This window comes from Rattus norvegicus, chromosome 4 (assembly GCF_021556685.1).
Source record: "Rattus norvegicus strain SHRSP/BbbUtx chromosome 4, alternate assembly SHRSP_T2T, whole genome shotgun sequence".
Classification (NCBI taxonomy): Eukaryota; Metazoa; Chordata; class Mammalia; order Rodentia; family Muridae; genus Rattus; species Rattus norvegicus.
In genome coordinates, this window is record NC_141537.1 from 159,921,900 (window position 1) to 159,949,131 (window position 27,232).

Genomic DNA, 27,232 nt, shown 5'->3' on the forward strand with positions numbered 1-27,232 from the left:
ATTGTGGCCCAGTGATGTGTTTGAAGAAAACACATGATAATGTGGATTTTAAGCATTAAGAACATTGACTGGCTGATTGCTGCTTACCAGTCAGAATCCCCTAGCCTACTGTAGGGAGCAGCTAGGAGATGATTTGAAGGCATGCATAATCAGGCCCTTCAGGAAATTATCTTGACCAGCCTTCTCTTGTAAAATCCTCTAAATCAGCAGTTCTCAACCTGTGGGTCATGAGCCCTTTGACCATCGGAAAAACATAGTTGTTTACGATTCATAACAATAGCAAGATGACAGTTATGAAGTAACAACGAAAATAACTTTATGGTTGGGGGTCCCCACAACATGAGGAACTGTATTAAAGGATCAACAGTAGGAAGGGTGAGAAGCACTGGTCTGGATGGTCCACCTATCCCAGCCTCTGTGGCAGATGTGATCTCTCCTGAGAAGAACAGTTCTGGTTTGTTCAGTTCTCTATGACAGGACACTGGGAAAGAGTGGTCAGTGGCCTGTCTGTCTGTCTGTCTTCCTTCCTTCTTTCTTTCTTTCATTTTTAGTATGGAATAGAGCTTAATTAGGGCATGGGGAGGGGAGTTGAGGAAGGAGTAGAGACAAGAGAAAGGCAGAGAGAGAGAGAGAGAGAGAGAGAGAGAGAGAGAGAGAGAGAAAGAGAGAGAGAGGTTGGGGATTTAGCTCAGTGGTAGAGCGCTTGCCTAGCAAGCGCAAGGCCCTGGGTTCGGTCCCCAGCTCCGAAAAAAAAGGATAGAAAAGAGAGAGAGAGAGAGAGAGAGAGAGAGAGAGAGAGAGAGAGAGAGAAGGAGGGAGGGGTGGGTAGAGGCCGGCTGTGAACACAACACGTGGAGAGAGGGGTAGAGGGGAAATGGGGAGAGAAGGGACAGAGAAGGAAGAGAGTAAGAACTCACTGGTATTTCTTTAACCTGTATCATGGTCTCTTTGACTCTTTAATGTTTCTTTTAAAAATATTTATTCATAGGTGCCCCATTAGCCCAGTTGGTTACAGCATGGTGCTGGTAATAAATCAACAAATTTTATTTATCTGAGACTTGTTTTTACTGTAGCCCAGACTGACCTTGAATTCCCTAAGTAGCAGAGTATGGCCTTGAACCCTTGATCATCTTGCTTGCCTTCTGAGTGCTGATGTTACAGGCATAAGATACGGTTCCCAGCTGTGACTGTTTTTCGAAGGAAGGCACCTGTGTTTTCTTCTTCGTAGACTCAGTCATGCTAGCTCTTTACCTTGTTAGGTACTCTGTCAAAGGTATGTTTAGTGAACACAAGCAGTGGTGGGTAGAGAGAGCAAGGCATTGTAGAGGATTCTCAGTTCAGGGTGGTGATGGGATACCCATCCACGGAGGCTGCCTGGACTTGAAGAAGGCAGCGAGTGTAGAGTATCACTGGAATGCTGAGAAATAGTTTGGGGATGGGAGTCTGTAGTTGGTATGGGACGTCTGGCTGAGTTAAAGTTCACACAAGTGTCTCATCTAGTCAGCATATTATTTGCTTGGTTTTACACAAAATTTTAAAGCTGCAGGTAAGCATCCACAACATATCTGGATTCGGTGAGATTTGATGGGGCTCTAGGTTGGCTCTTGGTTCCTGAGAGTCTGGAAATGATCACTAGGGAGTCCAGGGGCACTGAATGTCTCGAGGACAGAATACTCCTATTGCCCAGAAAGGGAATAAGGTGCGCACTAATGGGGACAGGGCAGTTAGTGGTTTGCCACACCCTCTCTGCTCTTGGTTGTTGGAAGAGACTGACAACTTCTAGAGATGGGGGAGGTTGTGAATATTATGGGATGTCTGGCCAGACCTGTGCGAGGTGGTGGAGTGTAGCAGAAGTATTATGGGATGTGGCAATGGTTTGTGTTGGGAGTATTATGGTATCATGGGCTTTTTGAAATTATGGGATGCCAGAGTAGATGAAGTAAATGATAGGACATTTTCCCAGTGTTAGTGGAGGAGATTTAGATGTCCGTATGTGGGGTGACTGTAGAGCTGCTGATCATTAGTGAGTATCTCTTTGCTGGGAGGAATGGTAATTTATGGACCATAGAGCTAGAAAGAGACTGGGAAGGCTGTGGGTGGTGAAGTGAGCATCTAGAATCTAAACCCTAGTGCAGGGACTGAGGGCAGCTCTAGGGGGTTGGATATTATGGGATATCAGTATAGAAAGTGGGAGACTGATTATTACGGGATATGTGTGGGAGGAGGCCGAGTGTCCGTTGTAGTATGGGGTGGGTGAGTTTCTGACAATCATGGGATATCAAACTGGGGGTGGTTATTATGGGATGTCGGTGGGGGATGGGTTGAATATTATGGGATATGAGGCTGAAGTGCTGGGAGGGGTGCTTATTATGGGATGGCCAAGGGGAGGGAGAGGTAATGAGTTATTATGGGATGTTAGCAGTAAGGACAAGAGTGAAGAAGTTGGCAAAGAGTGGTTATTATGGGATATCAAAGGGAGGGGGGAGCAGGTTTAGTTTGTAAAAGATCTGCACTATATGTCCGTAGCCCCGGGCACATATATGCATAGAGTGTGGGGGGCGGGGTGTGTGTATGTGGGGTGTCCGTGTGTATTATGGGATGGCCAGGAGGTGGGCGGTTGCCCAGGTGACGCGCGCGCGCGCTCGACGGGGGCGTGGCCAATGGTTGCCTGAGCGACGAGGGGGCGGGGGTTGCCCGGGAGACCTAGAGAGGAGGGTGGCGGTAGTGGAGGGGGGGTTGGAGTTGGTTGAGGTTATTATGGGCTGTCCGTGGGGGGCGGGGCCTGTGCGGTGGGATTTCCCGGCCGGTGTTTCGGGCCCTTTAAGAGGCGACGCCGGAGCCGGAGCCATTTTCCCCCCTTCGGCCGCGGCGAGGAGGAGCCGGAGCGGGAGTGACACCGGCGAGACCCAGCGCGACCTGAGGCGGCTCTAGGGTGAGGAGCGCGCGAGGCAACGGGAGAGACATCTCTCTCAGTCCGACATCGTCCCGGGGGTCATCCCTTCACCTGTCCCTTCCTCAGGCGTCCCGGGGCCCGCGGGCCGTCCCCTCTCCAGGGAGTCGATCCTTCTTCCCCTGAGGCGGCCGGGTTACCCCCCCCCCCAGACGGCGCCCTGCCTTGAGGGAGTCCTGCTCCTCGCTACCCCTTCCTGGCCTCGGCCTCCCACAATGCCGGGCGGGCGCCCGCCCCTCGCCCCTCGCCCTTTGCTCGCTAGCCCCCCGGGACACGTGGCCCGGCCCCTTTCCCGTGGGTGCTCGCTTTTCTCTGGCGTCCCGACTCTTTGGGACCCCGGAGCGCCCGAGCCTCCACGCCCCCTGGTCCCCGCCGTTCCGGAAGAGAACCTGAGTTGTCCCAGAGGACAGCCTTTGGAGAGCTGCCCTGTCTGGGGACTGGCCCCTCCCCGGGCGCAGAGAAGCGCCCCCCCCACTCCCAAGTGACCTTGTGTCCCCGAGCACCGGCCGCCTCCCCTGACCCTCCCGGCGCCTCTCCACTCGAACCCCCAGCCCCAGGCACTCCTGGCTCGGTCCAGGCTAGCTTGTCCCCTCCCCATGCACCAGCCTGCCCTCGGGGGCGTCGCTCCCTCGTCTTGGGGGCTCCTGCTGGGGAGCCGGCTCACGGGCTGTCCCCGAGGAGTGTGGAACTAAGTTCAGCCTGAGTGGTTCGGGTGCTCGGCTAGGGTGGTGGGGCAGGGGGGCGGAAAGAGCGGGTGGGGGAGGGGGACTGCGCGTCACTCACTGTTCTCCCCCCCTCCCCCGCACAGTGACTCGGGCCAGTGTAGAGGGCCCCAGGCCGCAGGCAGGAGCAGCTGGGCCAATTCCCTGGCCGGGGAACGGAAGGGGATGGCGTCGGGCCTGGGCTCCCCGTCCCCCTGCTCAGCGGGCAGTGAGGAGGAGGATATGGATGCACTTCTGAACAACAGCCTGCCCCCACCCCATCCAGGTAACATCTTCCCAGCGGGCCCAGGGCAGGAAGGAGGTGTTTGATCTTTCCTCGAGACTCCAGTGAGGCTGCGTGCGCTGCCTGTCTGTGTGCAGAGCCCAGGGTGGAGGGCATCTGAAGGGAGTGGTTCTCTTCTGCGGAGCTCTTGGGTGCTGGGGGGTGCGGGGGGAGGTGGAAGCCATGTGTCTCTTGGGCACCACGGACCCAGATGCAAGCTGGCTTCACTCAAGGCTGTCTGGAATGCTCCGCAGTCCCCGGTTGAGGGAGCTCTCTGGGTTACCAGACTTTACCTTGTGCAGGTTCTTGAAGGAATGCAGGTGGTTCAGACTCTGGTGGCAACATGGTGGGGTGCGTTGGGGATTTCTGTTGTAGGAGCCCTGCCAGGCAGGGGGATCCCGGGGTTGCTCCCGGGAGAAGAAAGCAGGAGTGTTGGTTACTTTCTGTCCTGATCAGTTACCGGTTCTCTGTGCTGTTTCAAGTTTGAAGCTCGCTCTTTATCGGATCTATAGAACTTTTAGTCAGTCAGATTGTTGGAATATTTTTGAGTGGAGAAGGGCTGGAGGCTTAGGGAAGGCTGCAGTTTCCTAGTAAGGAGGGGCAGAGGAAAGGAAGAGACTCCTTTGCCCGTGGTGTGGACATAATCTTGCTTCTCTCCTAGAGATTCTTAGCACTCTGAGGTAGCTTGGGGTCTGGATTGGTGTCATGAGGTGTTTGTGTGGGTGTGTTAGGGTTTGCACTGTGTTTTGGGGTTGCTCCCTGGACTGGCCAAACCCGTATTGTTATAACCAGCCTGCCTGAGTGTCTGCCCTCAAGTGATGGTTGATGTCATGCTTGTAAGTGGACATCTTTCTCTTGTCTCCTTATTTAGAACCCCCTTAGTTAAGACACTTATTGGTTTGACTCCAGTTCAGTTTAAAAAAAAAAAAAAAGACATTTTCTTTATCTTCTCTGCCTCTACTTTTCCTCCATTCTGGAGCCTGGAGGTCCTGTTTTTGTTCTTTAAGACGTGGCTTTCACTTCTGCCTTTTCCTTAGTTCCAACTGGGTGTGGAGGTATCCAGAAGAAGTGCTTTTCAAATTTGCCATTGAAGAGAGCATTCTTGATGCTGAGTCCTTGGCTGCTGATATATAGGGGACTTAGATCTGTGTCTGATCACTGAGGTGTAGGACTGCAGATCTCTGCCTTTGCAAGGGGAGGGGAGGTGGAGAAGGAGGAAGGCTTACCTTTCCATCTTCTTTTTTTTTCTTCGGAGCTGAGGACCGAACCCAGGGCCTTGCCTTGCTAGGAAAGCGCTCTACCACTGAGCTAAATCCCCAGCCCCCCTCTCCATCTTCTTTATGAGAGGCTAGATGAGTGATGTTGTCTAGCCAGTGTTGGTCTCCATCTTAGCCCTCCCATAACCCCTTGGTCTAGGGCTTCCCTCCCAAGTGGGAGCTGTGCAGGCTGTCGGTGTGAACTCTGCCCCAATCTGTAGCATGACCCAGTTTTTCCACTGGCCACACCCAATTCTGCCCCATCCCAAATCTCCCTCTATCACATGCAGGGTGTTGTTGGCCATTTCAGTGTGTGATGGGCTGGAGGAGTCTGAGGGCTGCGTGTGGATGGAAAGGTGTCCACTGCTGTGCCTCCGTGGGCTTGTCCCTGCCTCACTTCTGCTCTACAGGCAGAGGAAGAAGGGTTTGATGGGTGTGTAAGGGCTGCGGGTGAGAGCCCTTAAAAATGATTTGTTTAGGGATAAGAGGGGCCTCCTAACCTGACTTGGTCCTGGGATGGTGTAGATGGGAGCCTGAGCATTTTGTCCAACCTTGGGATCTGAATGGCTTCAGACTCATTTTAGGACTACTTCTGGGGTCCCGCACTAAGGATGTGTGCTAGAAGGGAGTGTGCTATTTGCCACTGTCCTCTGAGCCTACCACTTTTGGGGGCTTGGACATGGTTTCTGCATATTGGGTAGGATTCTTGTTGGGTGATTGAGGAAGTTGAGTTTTGACACTTCATTCCTCAAGCTAAAGCTTTTTGATACCTTTTAGGGAAGAAGGTCATAAGGTTTGGTAACCTCCATTGAGCCCTTGTTAAATCCTTAGTTCTAATGTCTTTAAAGAACTACAATTGAGTGAGTACTGCAGTCATTCCAATAATAATATTCCTGGTGCTGTCTTGACTTTCTTGCCTGGGACATGAGGGTGACCTCTTACAAACTGTGTCATCATCCTAGAGTAGGTATTAGAGATCACTGGCTTTGGACCTAGGGCCAGGTAATAATTTGAGAAGTTTTCTTTGAGGGTACTCTTTGCTCTGTGTACTTCTGTTGGCTCCACCCCTGCCCCTGCCACTTCCTGTCTGTCCTATGTTGGCACTGGGTGCCCTGGGCTGGCTTCTGCGGTCAGGAGCCATTTTCCTTCTCTTCAGTGGGTGAGGCACTCCCTTCTCTCTCCTCCCTTTCCTACTCCCCCCTTCTTGAGCGGGGGTGGCTTGGGAAGAGGGAGAAGGGAACTGGGAGCTGGTGTACATGTCTGGTACAAAGAAAGCTGCATCCTAGCCTTCTCCCTCTGTGCCCCTTTCTACCTACCCTTGCTCAGGATTCACCAGTGTTACCCGGGCTTTGTGTGTGCTTCAAGCCAGGGAAGGAGGTGGAGCCAGATGGGAGGGGGGTTGGGAAGGGGAGATGGTGACAGCTGGGCTGATTCCGGGCCCCTAGGGAGAAGAGCCGGCTGACCCAGGAGAAAGCTGGAAAGAAACAGTAGGACTAGAGATGCCGAAGGGAACTGGGAGAGGGTGTGAAGTTGAACTGGCAACTGAATCTGGGACTGGGGAGATTCTGGTGGTTCTGAGCTGTGATATTCCCAAAGGGGTTTGATAAGGGTATCTGTTATGTCTTATGAACCTGGCATTTGTTCTAGGGTGGCATGGTGAGGGACGAGTCTGTTCTCAGTGCCTTCTGGGTAGGCTCTCCCTGTTTCCTGTCATGGGCTGTTTAGTGCCCACTTTCGGGAGACCTGGGTCCAATTCTCTTACTTGCTGAGCTCTAAGCAGCTCAGTTCACTGGTGCTGTAGACACAGAATGGTGAGGAGAGGAGGCAGGGGCCTGGACAGCTGCCCAAGGTGGGCCTGGCCAGGCCAGCCGGGCAGCCTATTTTGGGTATACACTGCTCTTTGTCTTCATGCGGGGTGTCAGCCCCCTCGTGTGTAGTACAGCAGTTTTCTGGAGAGGTGTCTGGGCAGAGAGGTAGGCAGACAATCTGAAGCGTCTGGACGAGGCCCTTACCTTGTGCTGCTGTTCTTTCCCCGCTTGCTACACTTTGCTGAATACGAGTAGAAAATGAGGATGACCCGGAAGAGGATTTATCAGAAGCAGAGACTCCAAAGCTCAAGAAGAAGAAAAAACCTAAGAAACCCCGGGACCCTAAAATCCCTAAGAGCAAGCGCCAGAAAAAGGAGGTGAGTGGGTGACTGAGTGTTCTGGGGAGTGAGAAGAGAGAAGGAGGAGGCACTCGAGGAGAGTTGTGGGGCTGAGGGTAGTTTTTCTCCTGGAGCTGGGGTCAGGTTCTGGGATGAGCCTCAGGACTGTCTGTCCTGAGGTGAGCATGTGTGTAGCATGTGTGTCTGTCTCCCTCTCCCCCCTTCCTGCTCCAGCGTTTACTCTTATGCCGGCAGCTGGGGGACAGCTCTGGGGAGGGGCCGGAGTTTGTGGAGGAGGACGAAGAGGCGGCTCTGCGCTCAGACAGCGAGGGCAGCGACTATACTCCTGGCAAGAAGAAGAAGAAGAAGCTTGGACCCAAGAAAGAGAAGAAGAGCAAGTCCAAGCGGAAGGAGGAGGAGGAGGAGGAAGACGACGATGATGATTCAAAGGTGCTTAGAGCTCTGTCCTCGAGACCCTGTTTGTCCCCTCTCCTGTCCTCCTCCCCAGGTAGATGCACTGCTGCCCTGTAGAGCATGATCCCTCCATGTGGGTTTGATTATTGCTTTTGCGTTCCCTTCATGGAGGCTGCAGTTTCAGTTCACAGTTGGCATGGTCTTGGCACTGTGAAGCAGGTCCGTGACTGCTTTCTCTGCAGGAGCCTAAGTCGTCTGCCCAGCTTTTGGAAGACTGGGGCATGGAAGACATTGACCACGTGTTCTCAGAGGAGGATTACCGTACGCTCACCAACTACAAGGCCTTCAGCCAGTTTGTCCGGTAAGGCTGGAGGATCTTAGGGGTGGGAAGGGAGGAGATTCCTTCTAGACTTTCTCCTTCTTGTCTGCTTTTCTCTTTCTCTTTGTGTATGACCATCTTTCTCATTCTTGTCTATTATTCTTCCAGACCCCTAATTGCTGCTAAAAACCCCAAGATTGCTGTCTCCAAGATGATGATGGTCTTGGGTGCAAAGTGGAGGGAATTCAGTACCAACAACCCCTTCAAAGGCAGCTCTGGAGCGTCAGTGGCGGCTGCAGCTGCAGCGGCTGTGGCTGTGGTGGAGAGCATGGTGACAGCTACTGAAGTTGCCCCTCCCCCTCCCCCTGTGGAGGTTCCTATCCGCAAGGCCAAGACCAAGGAGGGCAAAGGTGCAGTGGGATTTAATGAAGAGTCTGGGGTGGGCTTGTGAAGTCAGAGACAGCTAGGCATGCGGCCTTGCCCCTAAGTTGGGCATTAGGTAGGAACAAGCCTTGGGTTTAGAAGAAAGACGTGGTGTGTAAATGTAGGCGAGGAGTTTATTTGCCATCATTGGCCTTGTGGTATACGTTCGGCTATCTTCTTTCTGCTGTTAGGTCCCAATGCTCGAAGGAAGCCTAAAGGCAGCCCTCGAGTGCCGGACGCCAAGAAGCCCAAGCCCAAGAAAGTAGCTCCTCTGAAAATCAAGCTGGGAGGTTTCGGCTCCAAGAGGAAGAGATCCTCGGTGAGGCCTGGTCCCCGGTACTGGGAAGGAGGTGTGGTGGGAGGAGTGTTGGAGTCTGTGTTGCCTCGGGCAGGTGTGACTAGGCTCCTCCTGTGCACTTGCGCCTGGGGCTCTTTCCCACTCTCTCCTTGGCCTGGACATTAACTTTGCTTTCTCTTTCTTTTTGTCCCAGAGTGAGGACGATGACTTAGATGTGGAGTCCGACTTCGACGATGCCAGTATCAATAGCTATTCTGTCTCGGATGGCTCTACCAGCCGCAGCAGTCGGAGCCGCAAGAAGCTCCGGACGGCGAAGAAGAAGAAGAAAGGTGTGTGTGCTTACCTGTGCTGGGACTCGCGAATGGCCGGGGAGATCTCCCTTAGGAGATGAGGGTTGGGGGGAGGTGGTCTGTTCTAATAATTGGGCTTTCCCTCTTCCTTGCCCAGGCGAGGAGGAGGTGACTGCTGTGGATGGTTATGAGACAGACCACCAGGACTATTGCGAGGTGTGCCAGCAAGGCGGCGAGATCATCCTGTGTGATACCTGTCCCCGAGCCTACCATATGGTGTGCCTGGACCCAGACATGGAGAAGGCCCCCGAGGGCAAGTGGAGCTGCCCACACTGTGTGAGTGCCTGGCTACTGTGGCCTCTGGGTCCCCCTAAGGGCAAAGGTGGGAATAAAAATGGGAGTGTCCTTGGCTGTCTGACTGGGGGTGGGGTGGGGTGGTAATAATCTGAATCTCTGGTTTTTTATTTCAGGAGAAGGAGGGTATCCAGTGGGAAGCTAAGGAGGACAATTCTGAGGGTGAAGAGATTCTGGAAGAAGTTGGGGGAGACCCAGAAGAGGAAGATGACCACCATATGGAATTCTGTCGAGTCTGCAAGGATGGCGGGGAACTACTATGCTGTGACACCTGCCCTTCTTCCTACCATATCCACTGTCTGAACCCCCCGCTGCCAGAGATCCCAAATGGCGAATGGCTCTGTCCCCGCTGTACTGTAAGTGACTCTTCACTGAGGGTGGGAGAGGGGAGCAGTGCCATTTACTAGCACAAGGGTCTGCTCTCTGGTAGGCATTATGAGGCCTAGGTTGGGGAGAGGTCTTTGGAGACATAGAGATTTTCTAGCTGAGACAGGAGAAAGTGCTTAGTCTTGGGCCATCATCTGCCGCGTAAATGCGATTAACTGAAGAGAAGAACGGTCTCCTCTTAAGCAGGTGAAGCAGTAGAGTCGTAGTCATTCTGTCATTCTGATTGCTGCTGCGATTTTTGGTGTTTTGAACTGATGTCCAGGCTATCCTTAAACTCACTCTATGTATGTAGCTCAGGCTGGCCTTGAGTTTACGGTGATCCTCTTGTCTTGGTGTCCTGCGTGATTAAAGGCAGGAGTATCACACATGATCTTGTCTTTAAAAACTTGTAATTTGGGGGTTGGAGAGATGGCTCAGTGGTTAAGAACAGTTCTGTTTTTGTGTTTGATGTTACAAGACAGAGCCTTTCTGTGAGTCCCAGACTGTCCTGGAACTCGCTATGTATGTAGACCAGGCTGGCCTTGAACGCAGGAAGATCCGCCTGCCTGCTGCACTAAGGATGTCCCCTTCCCATTAGGCCTGTGCTCTTCTTTTTTTTTTTTTTCCTTTTTCTTTTTTTCGGAGCTGGGGACCGAACCCAGGGCCTTGCACTTCCTAGGCAAGCGCTCTACCACTGAGCTAAATCCCCAACCCCGGCCTGTGCTCTTCTTTAGTTGTCTTGTGTTACTTTTATGTTCTCTGTACATATGTGGTTTTGCTTTATGATCTCCATTTTTATCAGCTTTCCTGTAAAGGAAAGCAGCTCCTTTATTCTTTATATCTGAAAAATTGTATTAAGACACCATGTTTTCTTCATTCTTTTGTTGATGTACACCTAGGTTGGTCCTGTAACTTAGCTCTTACACACAAATGCTGCAACAAACTCATTTGCAGCCCAGGCTGGCCTTGAACTCACTGTTGTACCTCATGTTCCCAAGAATGAGGAGCAAAGCTGAGGTTACCATGCCCAGCTTCACTTGAGCCTGGGTGTCTCACCTTAGCTCTCGGTAGCCATGGCTGCCCCAGAGCCAGCTTACTGCATTCAGCTTGCTCAAGAGAGGGAAGGGTTCAAGTCTCTCTCTCTGTGAATTGTGTGTGCCTAGCTATTCTGGTTTATTGTATAGCTTGCTTCTTGACTCTTTCTAGCTCTGTGACAATATCCAAAGAGGAGAGAAAGTTCTAGTGGTTTTTGCCTAGGGATGATTGTGAGGGTAGATTTTATTTGAGGTGAAGTATTTTATTTATTTTGTTTTCTGGAACTCACTTTGTAGTTTTTCCATCAGAGGCAGGGCAAGCAGTTCTTGGTGAGTGTAAGGTCAGTCTGGTCTATATATTGAATTCCAGGCCAGCCAGGGCTATTAGAGTGAGACTTACCTGAAAAGAAAAAAAGTTCATTCGCGAGTATTGTATGTGTACATGTGTGTTCAGGGCTCCAGGCCTTGGTGTTGGGCCAGACAGCAGCAGTGTTGTACTCCGATACCCACCGTATCACCCTGGACAGATTCTCACTACACCTGGAGCTTAGCTGGCTGGCAGCCAGCAGCAAGCTCTAGTGATCCTTTAGTCTCCCTTCCCATGGCAGTAGGCCGTGTGTGTGTGTGTGTGTGTGTGTGTGTGTGTGTGTGTGTGTGTGTGTGTGTGTGTGTGTGTGTGTGTGTATGTGTGTGTGTGTGTGTGTGTGTGTGTGTGTGTGTGTGTGTGTGTGTATGCGCGCGCGCGCGCATTGGATCCCCTGGAACAATAATTCTTAGCTACAGTGGATGCCAGGTATCTAGTCTGGTTCCTTTGGGAGACCAGCCCTCTCTTCAGATGCTGGCCATTTGACCTCCTGCTGTCGTGTTTGCAGCAAGTGCTCTAACCACCTACCCATAGACACTGATATTTATTGTTCCTGGAGAGTTTTATGCATAGCCCTGTGGTTTGAGTTGAGATTAAGTGGTTTCTATTTAACAGTGTCCAGCTCTTAAGGGCAAAGTGCAGAAGATCCTAATTTGGAAGTGGGGCCAGCCACCATCTCCTACACCAGTGCCTCGGCCTCCAGATGCTGATCCTAATACTCCATCTCCCAAACCCTTGGAGGGGCGGCCAGAGAGGCAGTTCTTTGTGAAATGGCAAGGCATGTCTTACTGGCACTGCTCCTGGGTGTCAGAATTGCAGGTAAGCCTGGGACAAGTTGCATGTATGAGGTGACAGTGCAGAGGTAAGAGCAGGAGGCCGGATGCAGCTCCAGGGTGGCCGCCTTTCTCTTTCTGCTCCCAGTTGGAGCTGCACTGTCAGGTGATGTTCAGAAACTACCAGCGGAAGAATGATATGGATGAGCCGCCTTCTGGGGACTTCGGTGGAGATGAGGAGAAGAGCCGAAAGCGAAAGAACAAGGACCCTAAGTTTGCAGAGATGGAGGAGCGCTTCTATCGCTATGGAATAAAACCGGAGTGGATGATGATCCACCGGATCCTCAACCACAGGTATCCCATGGCTCCCTGGAGGCCATTGACCTACCAGACAGTGTTTCTAAAGGGGCTAAGAGGGGCTGGAGAGATGGCTCAGCGGTTAAGAGCACCCGACTGCTCTTCCAGAGGTCATGAGTTCAATTCCCAGCAACCACATGGTGGCTCACAACCATCTGTAAAGAGATCTGATGCCCTCTTCTGGTGTATCTGAAGACAGCTACAGTGTACTTATATATAATAAATAAATAAATCTTTAAAAAAAAAAATAAAGGGGCTAAGAGAATGGACCTTGCTGTTGACTTACATTCAAGAAACATTCCTCTGAGTACGGCCCACAGGGAGAGTACAGAGTAGAGAGAGTATTGGGTCAAAGATAGGCATCCTTGAGACTGAGTCTATGTGGAGCCTGGCGCATTTGGAATGGTTTTGTTGGTTTTTAAGAGCAAGGCTGACTAGAGAGGTGAGAGAAGTTGCTTTCTGGTTCTGAGGAGTTTTTCTTTATTGACATCATAGTGTGGACAAGAAGGGCCACGTTCACTATTTAATAAAGTGGCGAGACTTACCCTACGATCAGGCGTCTTGGGAGAGTGAGGATGTGGAGATACAGGACTACGACCTGTTCAAGCAGAGCTACTGGAACCACAGGTAGGTGACTGTGAAGAGGGGAACTGCTCTCCTTCAGAAGGACCGAGAGGCAGCTCTGCCGTTTTCTCTCCTAGGGAGTTAATGAGGGGTGAGGAAGGGCGACCTGGCAAGAAGCTTAAGAAGGTGAAATTACGGAAACTGGAAAGGCCTCCGGAGACCCCAACTGTTGATGTGAGTTTGGGTGGAAGAGGAATGGTGTATTTGTTGTGTGGGCAGTACGCTGCAGTGTCATGGTGAAGCTCCAGGACCTGTAGATGACTCTAGCTGAGACGATCTAGATTGTCCTCTCAGAAAGCATCAGGAAAAACCCACAGATGGGATATTTTATGTTAGGACAGTGTTCACTAGGAGGTGGTCTTATATACAAGGGGCTTGTGTATGTGTGCGTGTGCGTGCGTACAAACGTATGCATGTATGTATTTGAGAAAGGCAAGGTCTCATATAGCTCAGGCTGACTTTTAACTTCTGATTTCCTGTCTCCGCCTCCTAAGTGCTTTGATTGCTTACGTGCGCCAGCCTCTACCTGGCTGGTCTTAACGATGACAGCAGTTAGTGTCCTGGCACACCGGAGCCTTTCTTTGCCTTGCATGTTTTGAATAGTGGTCTGTGTCAGGTCTCCCTGAGGCCTAGATAAGCTGCCTTGTCCTCTGAAGGATGCTAAGGCACATGCTGCAGTGACAGTGAGGATCCCATCACTCCCTTTTCCCAAGTGTATTGAGGCTCACACATGTCCACAGTTCTTTCTGCTTACTGTCCCTGTGCCCCCTCTTTCCTCCCTCCTTCCTTTAGCCACCCCATTCTTCCTTCCCTGCAGATCTCTTTCCCACATTCATGCCTTTTTGGTCTGGGACCCACTGGATTTAACTGGGACTCTCTGTGACCATTGGTTTGGATCTGATCTGTCCATTATGGCCTGGTGGATTCTGTGGCAACTCCAAGGCAACTAAATTCTTTATTGTTACATTTTGAGACGGTATATCCTGATCCAAAGACTAGTCTTGAACTCAATCCTTCTATCTCAGCCTAAGTACTAGGGTTAAAAGGGGGTCTTACCATGCCTTATTTCCCTAAGGGCTATTTTGTTTTGTTTCTCTTAGCTCTCAGGAAAAAAAAAAAAGATCCACTAGGACTCGTGTAGGAGGAAGCAGTCTTCCAGGAAGGGGGTTCTTTACCAGCTTTTGACCTCTCTTCTCCTTCAGCCCACAGTGAAGTATGAGCGACAGCCGGAGTACCTGGATGCCACAGGTGGAACCCTGCACCCCTACCAAATGGAAGGCTTAAACTGGCTACGCTTCTCCTGGGCTCAGGGTACCGATACCATCCTGGCTGATGAAATGGGCCTTGGGAAAACTGTGCAGACAGCAGTCTTCCTCTATTCCCTGTACAAGGAGGTAAAGAGGCTGGGAGACGCTAGTGTCTGGAGTGGGTATTTTGTGACTATATTTTCTTGTGTTTTAAGGAGTGGGAGGAAGGGAGAAAGAAATACTGCAGAGGGATAGGAAGAGACAGCTCTGTAGTACAAATCCTTTTTTCTTTTCTTTTTCTAATTACTTTGTGTGGGTATGTTGTCCATAAGTATGGCTGTGCACCACCTATGTGCAGTACCTGGGGAGGCCAGAAGAGGGGTCACCTCTTTAAACTGTAATTACAGACTATAAGCCATCATGTGGGTGCTGGGATCTGGACGTGGGACCTATGCAAAGCAGCTAGTGCTTTTAAACAGTGAGCCACTTTCTAGATCCTACAGTGGAGATTTTGCAGGATCAGAGCCCTGGTAGGCTGAGTGCCTGGAGGTAAAAGGCCTTAGTGGTAGGAAATTCTTGTGTAGGTGGAGGAGTTTGGTTTTGTCAAGGTGGGCAACTGCCTTTTGGGAAGAGGGGTGAATGGTGTTTGTAACAGATGAAGGGGCGTCAGAGGCACAGGTGTCCAGTGTCAGCTTCACTGTGGGTCAGGGAGGAGGGGGAGTCTGGGGTTCAGGGAGGGGGCTCTTAGCCCTGACTCTGCCTGTTTCCTTCCAGGGTCACTCCAAAGGCCCCTTCTTAGTGAGCGCGCCTCTGTCCACCATCATCAACTGGGAGCGAGAGTTTGAGATGTGGGCTCCTGATATGTATGTGGTGACCTATGTGGGTGACAAGGACAGCCGTGCCATCATCCGGGAAAATGAGTTCTCCTTTGAAGATAATGCCATTCGTGGTGGCAAGAAAGCCTCCCGAATGAAGGTATTTCAGTGGGAGGGAAGAGGAAACTTGACAGGGAGTCACTGCTGTGGGCTGCTTTGCTGCCTTACCAGGTCTCTGAGTGAGGCAGAAAGAGAACTTGGGGAGCAGGGAAAGCTTGCTTGTCCCAGTTGTGCTGAGGAGTGGACCAGTAGTGAGTAACCGGCTTATCGTTATGTGCAGAAAGAAGCATCTGTGAAATTCCATGTTCTGCTGACATCCTATGAGTTGATCACCATTGATATGGCCATCTTGGGTTCTATTGACTGGGCCTGCCTCATTGTGGATGAAGCCCACCGGCTGAAGAACAACCAGTCTAAGGTGAGGAGTGGGAGGTGAGAGCCTCTAGTCCTAGTCCCTTGGGAGAGTCATCTTTTTGAAAGAAGCCTAAGTAGAGAAGAGGGGAAAGTGGTCTTTATTTTCTTCTTGACCGTTGGTAGCCCCTTCTTTGGCCAGGCATTTAAGGATGCCAGCCATGGGATGAGAGGCTTTAATTCACTGGACAGTGAAACAGCTTGGGATTTTTCTGGTGCTCTGGTGCCTTCGTTTCTTGAATTTCATTTCTCTTCACCAGTTCTTCCGAGTTTTGAACGGTTACTCACTCCAACACAAGCTGTTGCTAACTGGAACTCCATTACAAAACAATCTAGAGGAATTGTTCCATCTGCTCAACTTTCTCACCCCCGAGAGGTTCCAGTAAGTGTGGCTGTCTGTCTGTCTGTCTGTCTGTCTGTTCCTAGCTATATGTTTGTTCTTCTTGTTGCTCACTTCCCGTGTTACTTTCCTTTCTTCCTTTTTTCTTTTTCTCTAACAACTCTTTTCCCCCTGAAGCAATTTAGAAGGCTTCTTGGAAGAGTTTGCTGACATCGCCAAAGAGGACCAGATTAAGAAACTACACGACATGCTGGGGCCTCACATGTTGCGGCGGCTCAAAGCTGATGTCTTCAAGAACATGCCCTCCAAGACAGAACTGATTGTGCGTGTGGAGCTGAGCCCTATGCAAAAGTGAGTGTGGAGGGATGGAGCAAATTGAGCTTCGTGACAGACACCCGCCATCCCGCCAGCAGTTTCTTCCACAGAGCTTCATGTCTGCCGATAGGAGCAAGCAGGGCCCGAGGAAAGCTCACACCTGGGAGCGGGAGCTTGTAGTTGCTCGTTCCACCTTCCTGTGTCTAACACAAGGATGGTGTGGCAGTTGCCTGTTAGCTCAGCCCCACAGTGAGGAGTGTTGGAAAGATGATCGCAGGCTGTTGGGTTGCATCATTAGTCATTCAGAGACTCTTCGTCCGACCGGTCCTTGTCCTGTTCATGTAGGAAGTACTACAAGTACATTCTCACTCGGAATTTTGAGGCACTTAATGCTCGAGGCGGTGGCAACCAGGTTTCTCTGCTGAATGTGGTGATGGATCTTAAGAAGTGCTGCAACCACCCGTACCTCTTCCCTGTGGCAGCAATGGTAGGTGTGCTTCCTTGGCTCCTGTGCCTTGCCACGTCTCCTTGTGGGTCTCCTTCCATGTTTCTTCCTTTATTTCTGTCACCAGGAGGCCCCTAAGATGCCCAATGGTATGTACGACGGCAGTGCCCTGATCAGAGCATCTGGGAAATTGTTGCTGCTACAGAAGATGCTTAAGAACCTGAAAGAGGGAGGCCATCGTGTGCTCATCTTCTCCCAGGTACGTGGGCCCATCCTGAACTTTACAGACAGCAGTGGGACAGCCCTAGTGACTGAGGAAAGGGATTATCATCTGACAGCTCTGTAATTAAGTGGTTCCTTTTTCCAGATGACCAAGATGTTGGACTTGCTAGAGGATTTTTTAGAACACGAAGGTTATAAATATGAACGTATTGATGGTGGAATCACTGGGAACATGCGTCAGGAGGCCATTGATCGCTTCAATGGTAAGAGAAGAGTGTCTTATCTCCAGGCAGTCAGTTCGTTAACATTAATAAGCTGGGCATGGTGTGTACATAACCTTTAATCCCAGCACTCAGGAGGCAGAGGCATGCAGATCTGAGTTCAAGGCCAGCCTGGTCACCTACAGAGAGAGTTCAGGACAGCCTCAGCTGCTTCTGTCTCAAAACAAAAATGTCATTATTTCGTGTGTGTGTGCCTAGGTACTACTGTAATTATCTCATGTGTGTGCCTAGGTACTATAGTTACAGAGGGCTGTGAGCTACCGTGTGGCTGTTGGGAATTGAACCCAGTTTTATATCCATCCTCTCTGGCCTGGAACTCTCTGTAGACCAGCCTGGACTCAGACACATAGAGATGGACCTTCCTTTAGACGGAGTTATTTGCCCCTGCCCAGCTCTGATCATTTTCCTCTATTTTTTTAAAAGTGTGCATACATGCATGCGAGCTTGCATCTGCATACATGTGCACCATGGCACAGATGTGCGAGTCACAGGAAAACACAGAGTTGGTTCTCTGTGAATCCTGAGGCCTGAGCAGAGATTACCTAGACACCTTTACCTGCCGAACAGCCTCATCAGCCCCACTGGTTTTGTTTTTAAGACTTGATTTTGTTTTGTGTCTGGATGTTTTGCCTGCACGTGAGTGTGCGCCATATGTGTGTGGTGCCTGTAGGGGCCAGAAGAGAGCATTGGGTCCATTGTAGCTGGAGGTCCAGCTGGTGGTGAGTCACCCTGTGGGTGCTAGGAATGAACCCCAGCCTCTGGAAGAGCAGCCAGTGCTCCTAACTGCCGAGCTATGTCCAGCACCTCCATCCCTCCAGAAGCCCAGCTCTTGTTCTTTTGGGTCTTGGTTGACTGACAGGGAGGAGGAAAGCTTTTGAACAAGTAATGGAATAGCTTTAAGAGGTTTTTCTTAACTTCTACCCTTTGGAGTCTTTGGTCTTTTTGCTTAAGCGGGGATGGGGTGGGGGAAGTTCTTTTGGTTCTTTTTTTTTTTTTTTCCGGAGCTGGGGACCGAACCCAGGGCCTTGCGCTTCCTAGGTAAGCGCTCTACCACTGAGCTAAATCCCCAGCCCGGGGTGGGGGAAGTTCTTTAACCCTGGTTATACCCTATGGCTGAAAGGAAGAACAGATTAGTTTTGGTTATAAGTTTTTTTTTACATATGTTTATGTGCCTACTTGTCTCTGTGTATACCATGTTTATACAGGTGCCCGAAGTGGCCCGAAACTTAGAGGCTGCTCTTAGCACCTGTCAGACAGAGGCACTAGGAACCGAACTTAGAATCCTCTGCCAGAGTGCGAGTGCTCTTTATCTGTCTCTACCCCCAGGGGCTCAACTACACCTTTCCCCAACCTTTCATTTTAGTTAGTTATTTTTGTTGGTTTTTTTCTGAGATAAGTTCTTTGTAGTAGTTATCCTTGTTGTTTAAAATGTGTTTGGACTTAAAAGTTTAAAACAATCCAGCGTTAACCTGCCTCTGTCAGTGCCCTTCCCAGGCCCCGGTGGCTCAGGCCTGTGTTCTCAGGCCCTGAGTGGTACAGTAGGAGGGTCGAGATTGCGGTGAGGCTGGGAAGAGCACTGGCTCAATTCCAGAGGACTCAATTTCCCAGCACCTACATGACCGCTCACAACCATTTATAACTCCAGGTCCAGGGAATCCGACATCCTTTAATGGCCTCCCAGTCAGTGCACATACACTGTGAGCAGACATACTGCAGGCGAACACACACATAAAATAAAGTAAGGATCTAAGGAGTAACTCACGGACGCATGAGACCTGTCTGGGGAAAAAGGCAGGGGCAGTGAGGGCCAGCAGGGAAAGTCACATGTCACCCAGCTCGTTTATCAGATCCCTCTCCTACGTGTGAAAGTTCTTGCCAGAAGCCCTCTGACAACACGTATGTACGCATGCACGTATGTGCAATACACAGAATAAGCAAAAAGGCCAGTGAGGTGATTGAGTATGGAAGGTGCATCCTGGCTTACTTACTTCCCTGCGTTTCTACGTCCTGGAGTCACAGTGGCAGGAGAAGACTGGCTCTGTCCTCTGACTTCGTGTGTGTGCTGGCAGGCCTACTCTCACGTACTGACACATGAATCAGGGAGCTGTCTGGGGATGAGTGCTCACCAACATTGCGTGAGGTCTTGGATTCAGTCCCCAGCACCGCTAAGAGTGGTGACACAGCTGTGACCTCAGCAATGGGGAAGGACGGACAGGAAGTTCAGATTACCCTGGCTATCTAGACCAATCTGGTCTAGATGAGACCATGTCTCAAAAACAAAACAAACAACAAAAACTCAGTAAAGTAAGTTATGTAACTGTGGTACAGCTTCTAACAGTAGAAAATGAATAACATTGGATCCCATTGTCACCTGAACTGTAGACCCTAACTGAATGTTGCTAGTTTTCCCTTAATGTCCTTTTCAGTTGAGGATCCAATCCCAGGTCCCACCAATAGGTCCAAGTAGATTCCACTCTTTATACTTACAGTTGGACAAAACGCTCCTGACATTTCACCCCTAGTGAAATGTCATTCCTGGCATTGGTACTTCAGACTTAGTCAGTTATTTCAAGCAGTGTCTCTTTCTTGAAAGATGCTTGCCAGGAATGCCACAGTGGGATATTGCACGTGATGTCTGCATTTGTCCTTTCTGCTGATTATTGGTTACTTGGTCCTAGGCACGGTGTCTGCTAAAATTATCTACTGTAAAGTTTCTTTTTCTCACTGAAATTCATACATATTTTGAGGGCAATACTTGACTATGCTAATACCCTTTTCATAAACTTCGATGTTGATTGAAGTATCCTCAGGTACCAGGTTGATAATTGGTGTTTTCCTGAAGCGTCTCACCTTCTCTCTCTACTTATGTATTGGAATTCGGGAGAGAACTCATGGTGTTTTCTGTCTCTTAGCACCGGGTGCTCAACAGTTCTGCTTCTTGCTTTCCACTCGAGCTGGGGGCCTTGGGATCAATCTGGCCACTGCGGATACAGTTATTATATATGACTCTGACTGGAATCCCCATAATGACATCCAGGTGAGTAGAGTATTAGCTTTGGGAGGTCCGGGCAGTCCATACCCTCCAGCAGAAGGTCTGTCATGTGAAATGTAGCTATGAAACAACAGTAGTCCTATTCTAGGTGATGTGATAGGAAGTTGGCGTCTGGAAAGAGAGCTGTGAAAGGAGATTTTATGTGAAGATTGGCTTTAGCTTCTGTCTAGTGTTGTCTTGATGTCAGTGACAGTCAGGAGAACTTACGATTGTTGGTTTTGCTTAATCAACTTCAGGCCTTTAGCAGAGCCCACCGTATTGGGCAGAATAAGAAGGTGATGATCTACCGGTTTGTGACTCGCGCATCCGTGGAGGAGCGCATCACGCAGGTGGCAAAGAAGAAGATGATGTTGACACATTTAGTGGTGCGGCCTGGCCTGGGCTCCAAGACTGGCTCAATGTCCAAACAGGAGCTTGATGACATCCTCAAATTTGGCACCGAGGAACTATTCAAGGACGAAGCCACGGATGGAGGTGAGCTAATCAGGAGCTTACATTTGGGGTGGAGCTGGGTTTCTCAGACAGTAAGGAAGGACTTTTGATAGCAAGTCCTGAGGGAACTTCTTTTCCTACTGCTGCTGCTGAACTGACTTGAAAGTTGTGGGCTCCTGGTTCTTCATAGGAGGAGACAACAAGGAGGGAGAAGACAGCAGTGTCATCCATTATGACGATAAGGCCATTGAACGACTGCTGGATCGAAATCAGGATGAGACTGAAGACACAGAATTGCAGGGCATGAATGAATATTTGAGTTCATTCAAAGTGGCTCAGTATGTGGTACGGGAAGAAGAAATGGGGGTGAGTAAGAGTCCAAGGCAATGCTGTTCTTGGTGACTCGTCTGGAAATTGGAATTAAGATCAAGATGATAATTTGAAACAACAGGAAAACTTTTTTTTTTTTTGCCTTGGAAAGAAAGTTACATGTTTAATTTACATTCTCAGTTTTGCCCTGACTTGTCAGGTGCCACACGGCTAGATTCACATCATATATTCTCCCAGAGTCTTGGTTTTTTTTTCTTTTTTTCAGAGCTGGGGACTGAACCCAGGGCCTTGTACTTGCTAAGCAAGTACTCTACCACTGAGCTAAATCCCCAACCCCCAGAGTCTTATTTTTATTAATCTTATTCTCCATAAAAAAAATTTTAATGCTACTTCAGAAAAAAGTAGATGAAATACATGAAATAACTAGATGTTTTTTTTCAAAGATGAGAATTCATTCCTGTTTCCTTTTATATATCCTCTTGGTTTTTTTCAGTAAGAAGCAAAAACTACCAAAAGAGAATGTGTGGGATTTGGTATATATTTCTTCTCTCGAGCAATTTAAAAGCCTTACTTCTGTGCTGGGCCTTTAAGTCACTTGACTCAGGCCTAGGCTGGTGCTTTCTCGTCCTCCCAGCTGAAGGACACTTTGCTTTCCTCAGAGAACATGGTTGGTTTATGCTTCTGTTTTGAACAAAGTCTTGCTATTTAGCATAGGTCTTAAACTTTCCATCCTCTGGCCTTGATCTTACTTTGTAGCTGAGCATAACCTGACTCCATCAGTCAAGTGCTGTGATGACAGCATGTGCCACGAGGCCAGGCTTACATGGAGTTGAACCCAAAGCTGCATGCTTGCTGGCTAGCGTCTGTCCAGCTGTGTCACATTCCTACCCCTGTGTTCTAGCAGATTATGAGTAGCATGAGTGTGTGTTCTTTTAATGATTTGCATGAGGCTTAATCAATTCTGCTTGATAACCTTTTGAAGGATCATAAATCAAACACTATTTTTTTTTTCTTTTTCTTTTTTCTTTTTCGGAGCTGGGGACTGAACCCAGGAGAGCGCTCTACCACTGAGCTAAATCCCCAACCCCATCAAACACTATTTAATAGGGATATTTCTTCCTCCTCTTTATTTTGTTCTTTTGTTTTGTTGAGCCAGGGTCGTCCTGTGTAGCTCAGCCCAGTCTTGAACTCATGGTCTTCCTACCTTAGCCTCCCAAGTGTAAGATTGCACACTTGAACCGCAGTTGTTCTTTCTCTGTGTTTGAGATGGTCCTATGTATCCCAGGCTGGTCTGGAACTCACTGTGTAGTCAAGGATGACCTGAGCTTCTGACCCTCCTGCCTGTGCCTCCTGAGTGCCCGATAACAGGCACATGCCTGGAGGTGTGCAATTGCCGTGTCCAACTCTCGTGTGCTGGGGAGTGAACCTGGGCTCTGTGCACACCAGAAGGCACTACCCACTATGCTTTCAACAGCTTTCATGGAACGTAGTTTCTAGTCACAGTTTATATGTGACTAGATGGGAAATTTTTATATAATTTGGTAGTAAACTCAACCAAAAACTTGTTTGGTCTTTCTTACAGTAGCAGAGAGAATTAACTGCCTGGCATGGCCCATGCTTGGCGAAGTGAGTGCTAGTGACCATGCAAGTATAGGTGTGGTCCTGATGACTGTCTGTGTCCAGTGTCATTCTTCCGATCATTTCTATTTTAGTTTTACTTTACTTTAGAAACAGTGACCTACTATATCACTCTGGCTTAGATCTCATAAAGATCTGCTGCCTCTACCTCCAAGTGCTGGGCTTAAAGACATCCAGCGCCACACCTGGATTAGACTTTTCATCAGAAGGTGGGGTTGCTGGGGATGGGCCTAGGGCCAAGTAGATAATCTCCTACTGAGTTATATTCTGACATGCTAAAAGAATTGTGTTTTTTTAAAATGCTTTTATAATCAACTTTTTTTAAAAAAAATTATCATGTATATATATTATGCTTAGTACTGTGTACCTTAAATTTTTTGGTTTATTATTTAGCCTAAGCCAGGCTTGAATTCAGGCAGCCAAGGATGACCTTGAACTCCTGACACTTATGCCTCTGCCTCCCAAGTGCTGGGTTACAGGCATGTGCCATCACACCTGCTTGTACATGGCGCTGGGAATTGAATCCAAGAATTGGTGCACACTGGGCAAGCACTTTACAAACCAAGCCATGTCCCCAGCCCCCTATAAGTTGTTGCTCCAGGCTGGCCTTTAACTTCTGATCCTCTTGCCTCTCTAGTAGTTAAAAGCTAAAGCCTCTACCATTAGGCCCAAAGTTTTATTGGCCAGGTCACACTATGTTAGCCCTTTCTGGCCTGGGATTTATTGTGGAATTCCAGGCTTGCTTTAGGCTCAGTTTTTCTCAGCTTCTTGGGTGCTGAGATTATAGGCGTGTAGTAATCAGTCTAACAAAAGAGAAAAGCTGAGTCCATCATTGTGGCACATGACATTAATCCTAGCATTCAAGAGGCAGAGGCAAACAGATCTCTTGAGTTCAAGGCCATTCTGGTCTACATAGGGAGTTTTAGACCACCCAGAACTTAGTGAGACCTTATCTCAAAAAGTTAGATTGGGGAGGATAAGAAAGCTTATTTTCTGTTACCATTTCAGAGGCTCCAGGGGATGGCTAGCAGGTCCTAATGCTAATGGGCATTAGGCCTAGCATAACTGGGCAAACATACTGAGGAAAGTGCTCACAGGGCAAAAGGGAGAAGAGCAGACCACTGTCTTACCTGCTGCTTTGAGTGCACGCTTCATTGATGTGACTCCTTCCCAGCAGGTCTGCACCACAGAGGCTCCACTGCTTTCCAGCCGCACCAGACTTCCAAGTCATATCGAAGCATAGTTCAAAACTCAAAAAGAGAAAAGGATACCTTCTACTCTGTCCTGCCTGGTTCTTTTCTAGAGACAATTGGTGTGTGTGTGTGTGTGTGTGTGTGTGTGTGTGTGTGTGTGTGCCTGGTTCTTTTCTAGAGACAATTGGGGTGTGTGTGTGTGTGTGTGTGTGTGTGTGTGTGTGTGTGTGTGACGAGTGCGAGGTGTTAGTCACCCAGGGTGACCTTGAACTTAATGGTGATCTTTCAGCTTCATCCTTCTAAATGCTTAAGATTACAGGTGTGAACCACCATTTATATGTCTGTCTGTCTGTCTGTATTTGTCTGTTTGTCTGCTAGGGAGTTATAATAAGTGGTTTGGGAAGTACAGGCAGGTTAAATAACACCTTACCTGAAATGCTTGCAAACAATTGTTTCAGAAATGGGGGATTTGGGAATTTAGCTATATTTACAAACTTAGTAGTTGAGTATCCATACATCAAAGATCAGTAGTCTGGACTCCTTTATATTGACATCCTGTTAAGACACTTTTGTGTTTACAGTGGGGTGAAGGGTGAGGGACGGTTCAGCAGTTAAGAGCACTGGTTCCAGAGTTCTTTTCCTTCTACACCCACATGGCGGCTTACAAACTTCTGTAGCTCCAGTCCCAGGGAGTCTGATGCCATCCTCTGGTCTCCTCCGGACCAGGAGTGATTGTGGTGCCCAGACTTAATGTAACAAAGCAAACATTAAATTAAAAAACTAAAAATTGTAAAGGCAGTTAATATTTTTAGACTCTTCAGATTGATATTTTTAGATTTTCTTTTCTTTAATTAGGGATCATAAGCCCATTCTGTAGTTGGGTTGTGTAACCATTTAGGTTGTTTGTTGAAAGTTTCTTTTTCCATTTACTTGGGTGTGGGTGTGGAGGAGAAGAGACTGCAGAGAATTGCTTTGCTCCATGTATATCCAGGCTCACAGGGTATGAGCTTTGTACTGAGTGCCTTTGCTCTCTGAACCCGCCATTGCTCTGACATTTAGATGGTTTTTATTCAGGCTGTGAACAGTGGTTTTACTCTGTCTTGATGGACTTGGATTTATGTTTTCTTTGAGACATGTATGGTCTCGTGTATTCTGAGATGGCCTTGTATTCACTGTGTAGATGAAGTTGATCTTGAAGCTCTAATTCTTCTGGCTTTGTCCCCAGGGCAGTGTTGTAGGCACATGCTGCTGTGCATGGTCTGTGCACTGCTGAGGGTCAGGCCCAGGGCCTTATGTATACTAAGGAAGCATCTGCCAGTTCCAACTCTGCCCAGCCCAGGATTTGTATTCCGTTAATATATCCGAATTGTCAGTAGGGAAGGAAACTGTAACTTGGATAAGATTTGGAAAGCCAAGCTGGGCTGTAGTGGGACTTGGCTCTTAACAAATCCCAGCCAACCTGGGCCAAAGAGCAAGTTCCAGGATGACCAGGACTTCAGAGAGAAGAAGCCCTGTTTCTCAAAACCAAACAAACCAAAAAGAGCCATTGAGATACTAGAATACACTTTTCGGTGTATGTGTATCTGTGTGTAACTTTGGTTTAGTTTTTGTTTTTCAAACAGTTGCTGATTTCCTCTGAGGTTAATTAAGACCAGAATGCTTTCTGTCCTAAAGATCTCTTGCAGTGTCTCAGAAGCTCCTCAGCCTTGCTTGCTTAAGGCGATAACCTTCTTTTCAGTCTTTCTGGATGCGGCCAGGAGGAGGGCATGGAAGCCGCACGGCGGCTTTTCATTCTGTCTCGTCTTAACATTTCCTTTAATCAGGCCAATTGCTAATCTCCACGGAACCTTTGAGGAACCATGCCTTGTCTGTTAAATTTCTTCCAAGTTTTTAGGTCCAAGCAGGCACATCAAGTGTTTACAAGTTGAGCCATGCGAAGGAGCTAGCAGAGGGGAACTGTGAGGGCCAGGGGTAGCTAGTGCTGCTGACTTCAGCACCCCTGAGTCCTGGCCCTCCCTCTGTCCCAGGAGGAAGAGGAGGTAGAACGGGAAATCATAAAACAGGAAGAAAGTGTGGATCCTGACTACTGGGAGAAATTGCTGCGGCACCATTATGAGCAGCAGCAAGAAGATCTAGCCCGAAATCTGGGCAAAGGAAAAAGAATCCGTAAACAGGTCAACTACAATGATGGCTCACAGGAGGACCGAGGTGTGTGTGGCCGGCCCCGCCCCCCACCCACGGGCCGTTCCACTAGAGCAGTGGGCCCCGCTCATCTGCCCTCTCTCCCTCCAGATTGGCAGGACGACCAGTCCGACAACCAGTCCGATTACTCAGTGGCCTCAGAGGAAGGTGATGAAGACTTTGACGAACGATCAGAAGGTGAGAGCAGAGCCATCTTGACAGTTGTGTAGCTGTTGCATTGTTTGCTGTCCTGTCAGTGGCCCAGTGTTGCTCACTCTATCTTTCTCTTTACAGCTCCCCGCAGGCCCAGTCGCAAGGGCCTGCGGAATGATAAAGATAAGCCATTACCTCCTCTGCTGGCCCGAGTTGGTGGGAATATTGAAGTAAGTGCAGTGTGATGCTATAGTGGGAGGGAGAGAGGAGGCCTGAGATCGCCAGACAGTTGTCTTTGGTGAGGAGAGGCTTCTTGCTTCCTCTTACAGTGATTCTTTCTCCTTAGGTACTTGGTTTTAACGCTCGTCAGCGAAAAGCATTTCTTAATGCAATTATGCGCTATGGCATGCCGCCTCAGGACGCCTTTACCACTCAGTGGCTTGTGAGAGATCTTCGAGGCAAGTCAGAGAAAGAATTTAAGTAAGTCCAAGGCTGGGCATGCTAGTTGGAGCCAGGGCTTAAACTGTGTGTTGTCTGAAACTTAGCCCATGTTGTACAAGGAAAGAGAAAGGGGTGTTGCCAGCTGCAGTTGGCAGGTGAAGCTGTTGGTTCCTAAAAAGACCTTAGGCCATAGTGTGGATCTTGAGATGAACATTCCAGGACATCGTAGGCCTTACTTTGAGGTGCAGCCATGTTAAAGGCCAAAAGCAGTGTCTAATGGGGTTTCTGTTCTCTCCTTCAGGGCTTATGTGTCACTCTTCATGCGACATTTGTGTGAGCCTGGGGCAGATGGGGCTGAGACTTTTGCTGATGGTGTCCCACGAGAAGGCCTGTCTCGCCAACATGTTCTTACTAGAATTGGTGTCATGTCTCTGATTCGAAAGAAGGTGAGCCCCAAGCCTATTTTCATTGTTAAAGTTGAGAAATTGCGGGTCAAGCAACCATAGCCCCAAATGAGTCTTGAACTTGCCATTCTTGCTGTAGGTTCAGGAGTTTGAACATGTCAATGGGCGCTGGAGCATGCCTGAACTGGCTGAAGTGGAGGAAAACAAAAAAATGTCTCAGCCAGGTTCACCCTCGCCAAAGACTCCTACACCTTCCACACCAGGGGACACACAGCCCAATACCCCTGCACCTGTGCCACCTGCTGGTAAGGCTGATGTCA

The 27,232-nt window shown here is 49.2% G+C and overlaps 1 protein-coding gene and 1 long non-coding RNA gene across 19 annotated transcripts in view; one reads left to right on the top strand and one right to left on the bottom strand.

Annotated features, from left to right (window-relative positions):
* The first annotated feature begins 2,822 nt into the window (after positions 1-2,822).
* Chd4 (chromodomain helicase DNA binding protein 4) overlaps positions 2,823-27,232 on the top strand; it is a 33,054-nt gene continuing 8,644 nt past the window's right edge. For 2 of the 18 annotated variants that reach the window (XM_087655670.1, XM_087655671.1), the window contains exons 1-31: positions 2,823-2,932; positions 3,759-3,937; positions 7,254-7,375; positions 7,571-7,786; positions 7,993-8,111; positions 8,238-8,479; positions 8,684-8,811; positions 8,984-9,119; positions 9,238-9,416; positions 9,551-9,790; positions 11,814-12,017; positions 12,120-12,325; positions 12,824-12,955; positions 13,030-13,126; positions 14,155-14,346; positions 14,974-15,174; positions 15,355-15,492; positions 15,746-15,867; positions 16,003-16,176; positions 16,486-16,627; positions 16,713-16,844; positions 16,953-17,070; positions 20,001-20,125; positions 20,377-20,614; positions 20,763-20,938; positions 25,761-25,941; positions 26,026-26,112; positions 26,209-26,297; positions 26,414-26,547; positions 26,810-26,954; positions 27,052-27,217. In XM_087655670.1, the coding sequence (XP_087511796.1) occupies positions 3,838-3,937; positions 7,254-7,375; positions 7,571-7,786; positions 7,993-8,111; positions 8,238-8,479; positions 8,684-8,811; positions 8,984-9,119; positions 9,238-9,416; positions 9,551-9,790; positions 11,814-12,017; positions 12,120-12,325; positions 12,824-12,955; positions 13,030-13,126; positions 14,155-14,346; positions 14,974-15,174; positions 15,355-15,492; positions 15,746-15,867; positions 16,003-16,176; positions 16,486-16,627; positions 16,713-16,844; positions 16,953-17,070; positions 20,001-20,125; positions 20,377-20,614; positions 20,763-20,938; positions 25,761-25,941; positions 26,026-26,112; positions 26,209-26,297; positions 26,414-26,547; positions 26,810-26,954; positions 27,052-27,217 (4,681 nt within the window). In that variant the 5' untranslated portion in view covers positions 2,823-2,932; positions 3,759-3,837. 18 annotated transcript variants of the gene reach the window in all.
* LOC120102389 (uncharacterized) lies at positions 18,735-27,100 on the bottom strand. Its single transcript, XR_015687010.1, has 2 exons — positions 23,671-27,100; positions 18,735-20,979 (listed from the first exon to the last, which is right to left on the bottom strand). It is a non-coding gene; the product is annotated as an uncharacterized LOC120102389 (long non-coding RNA).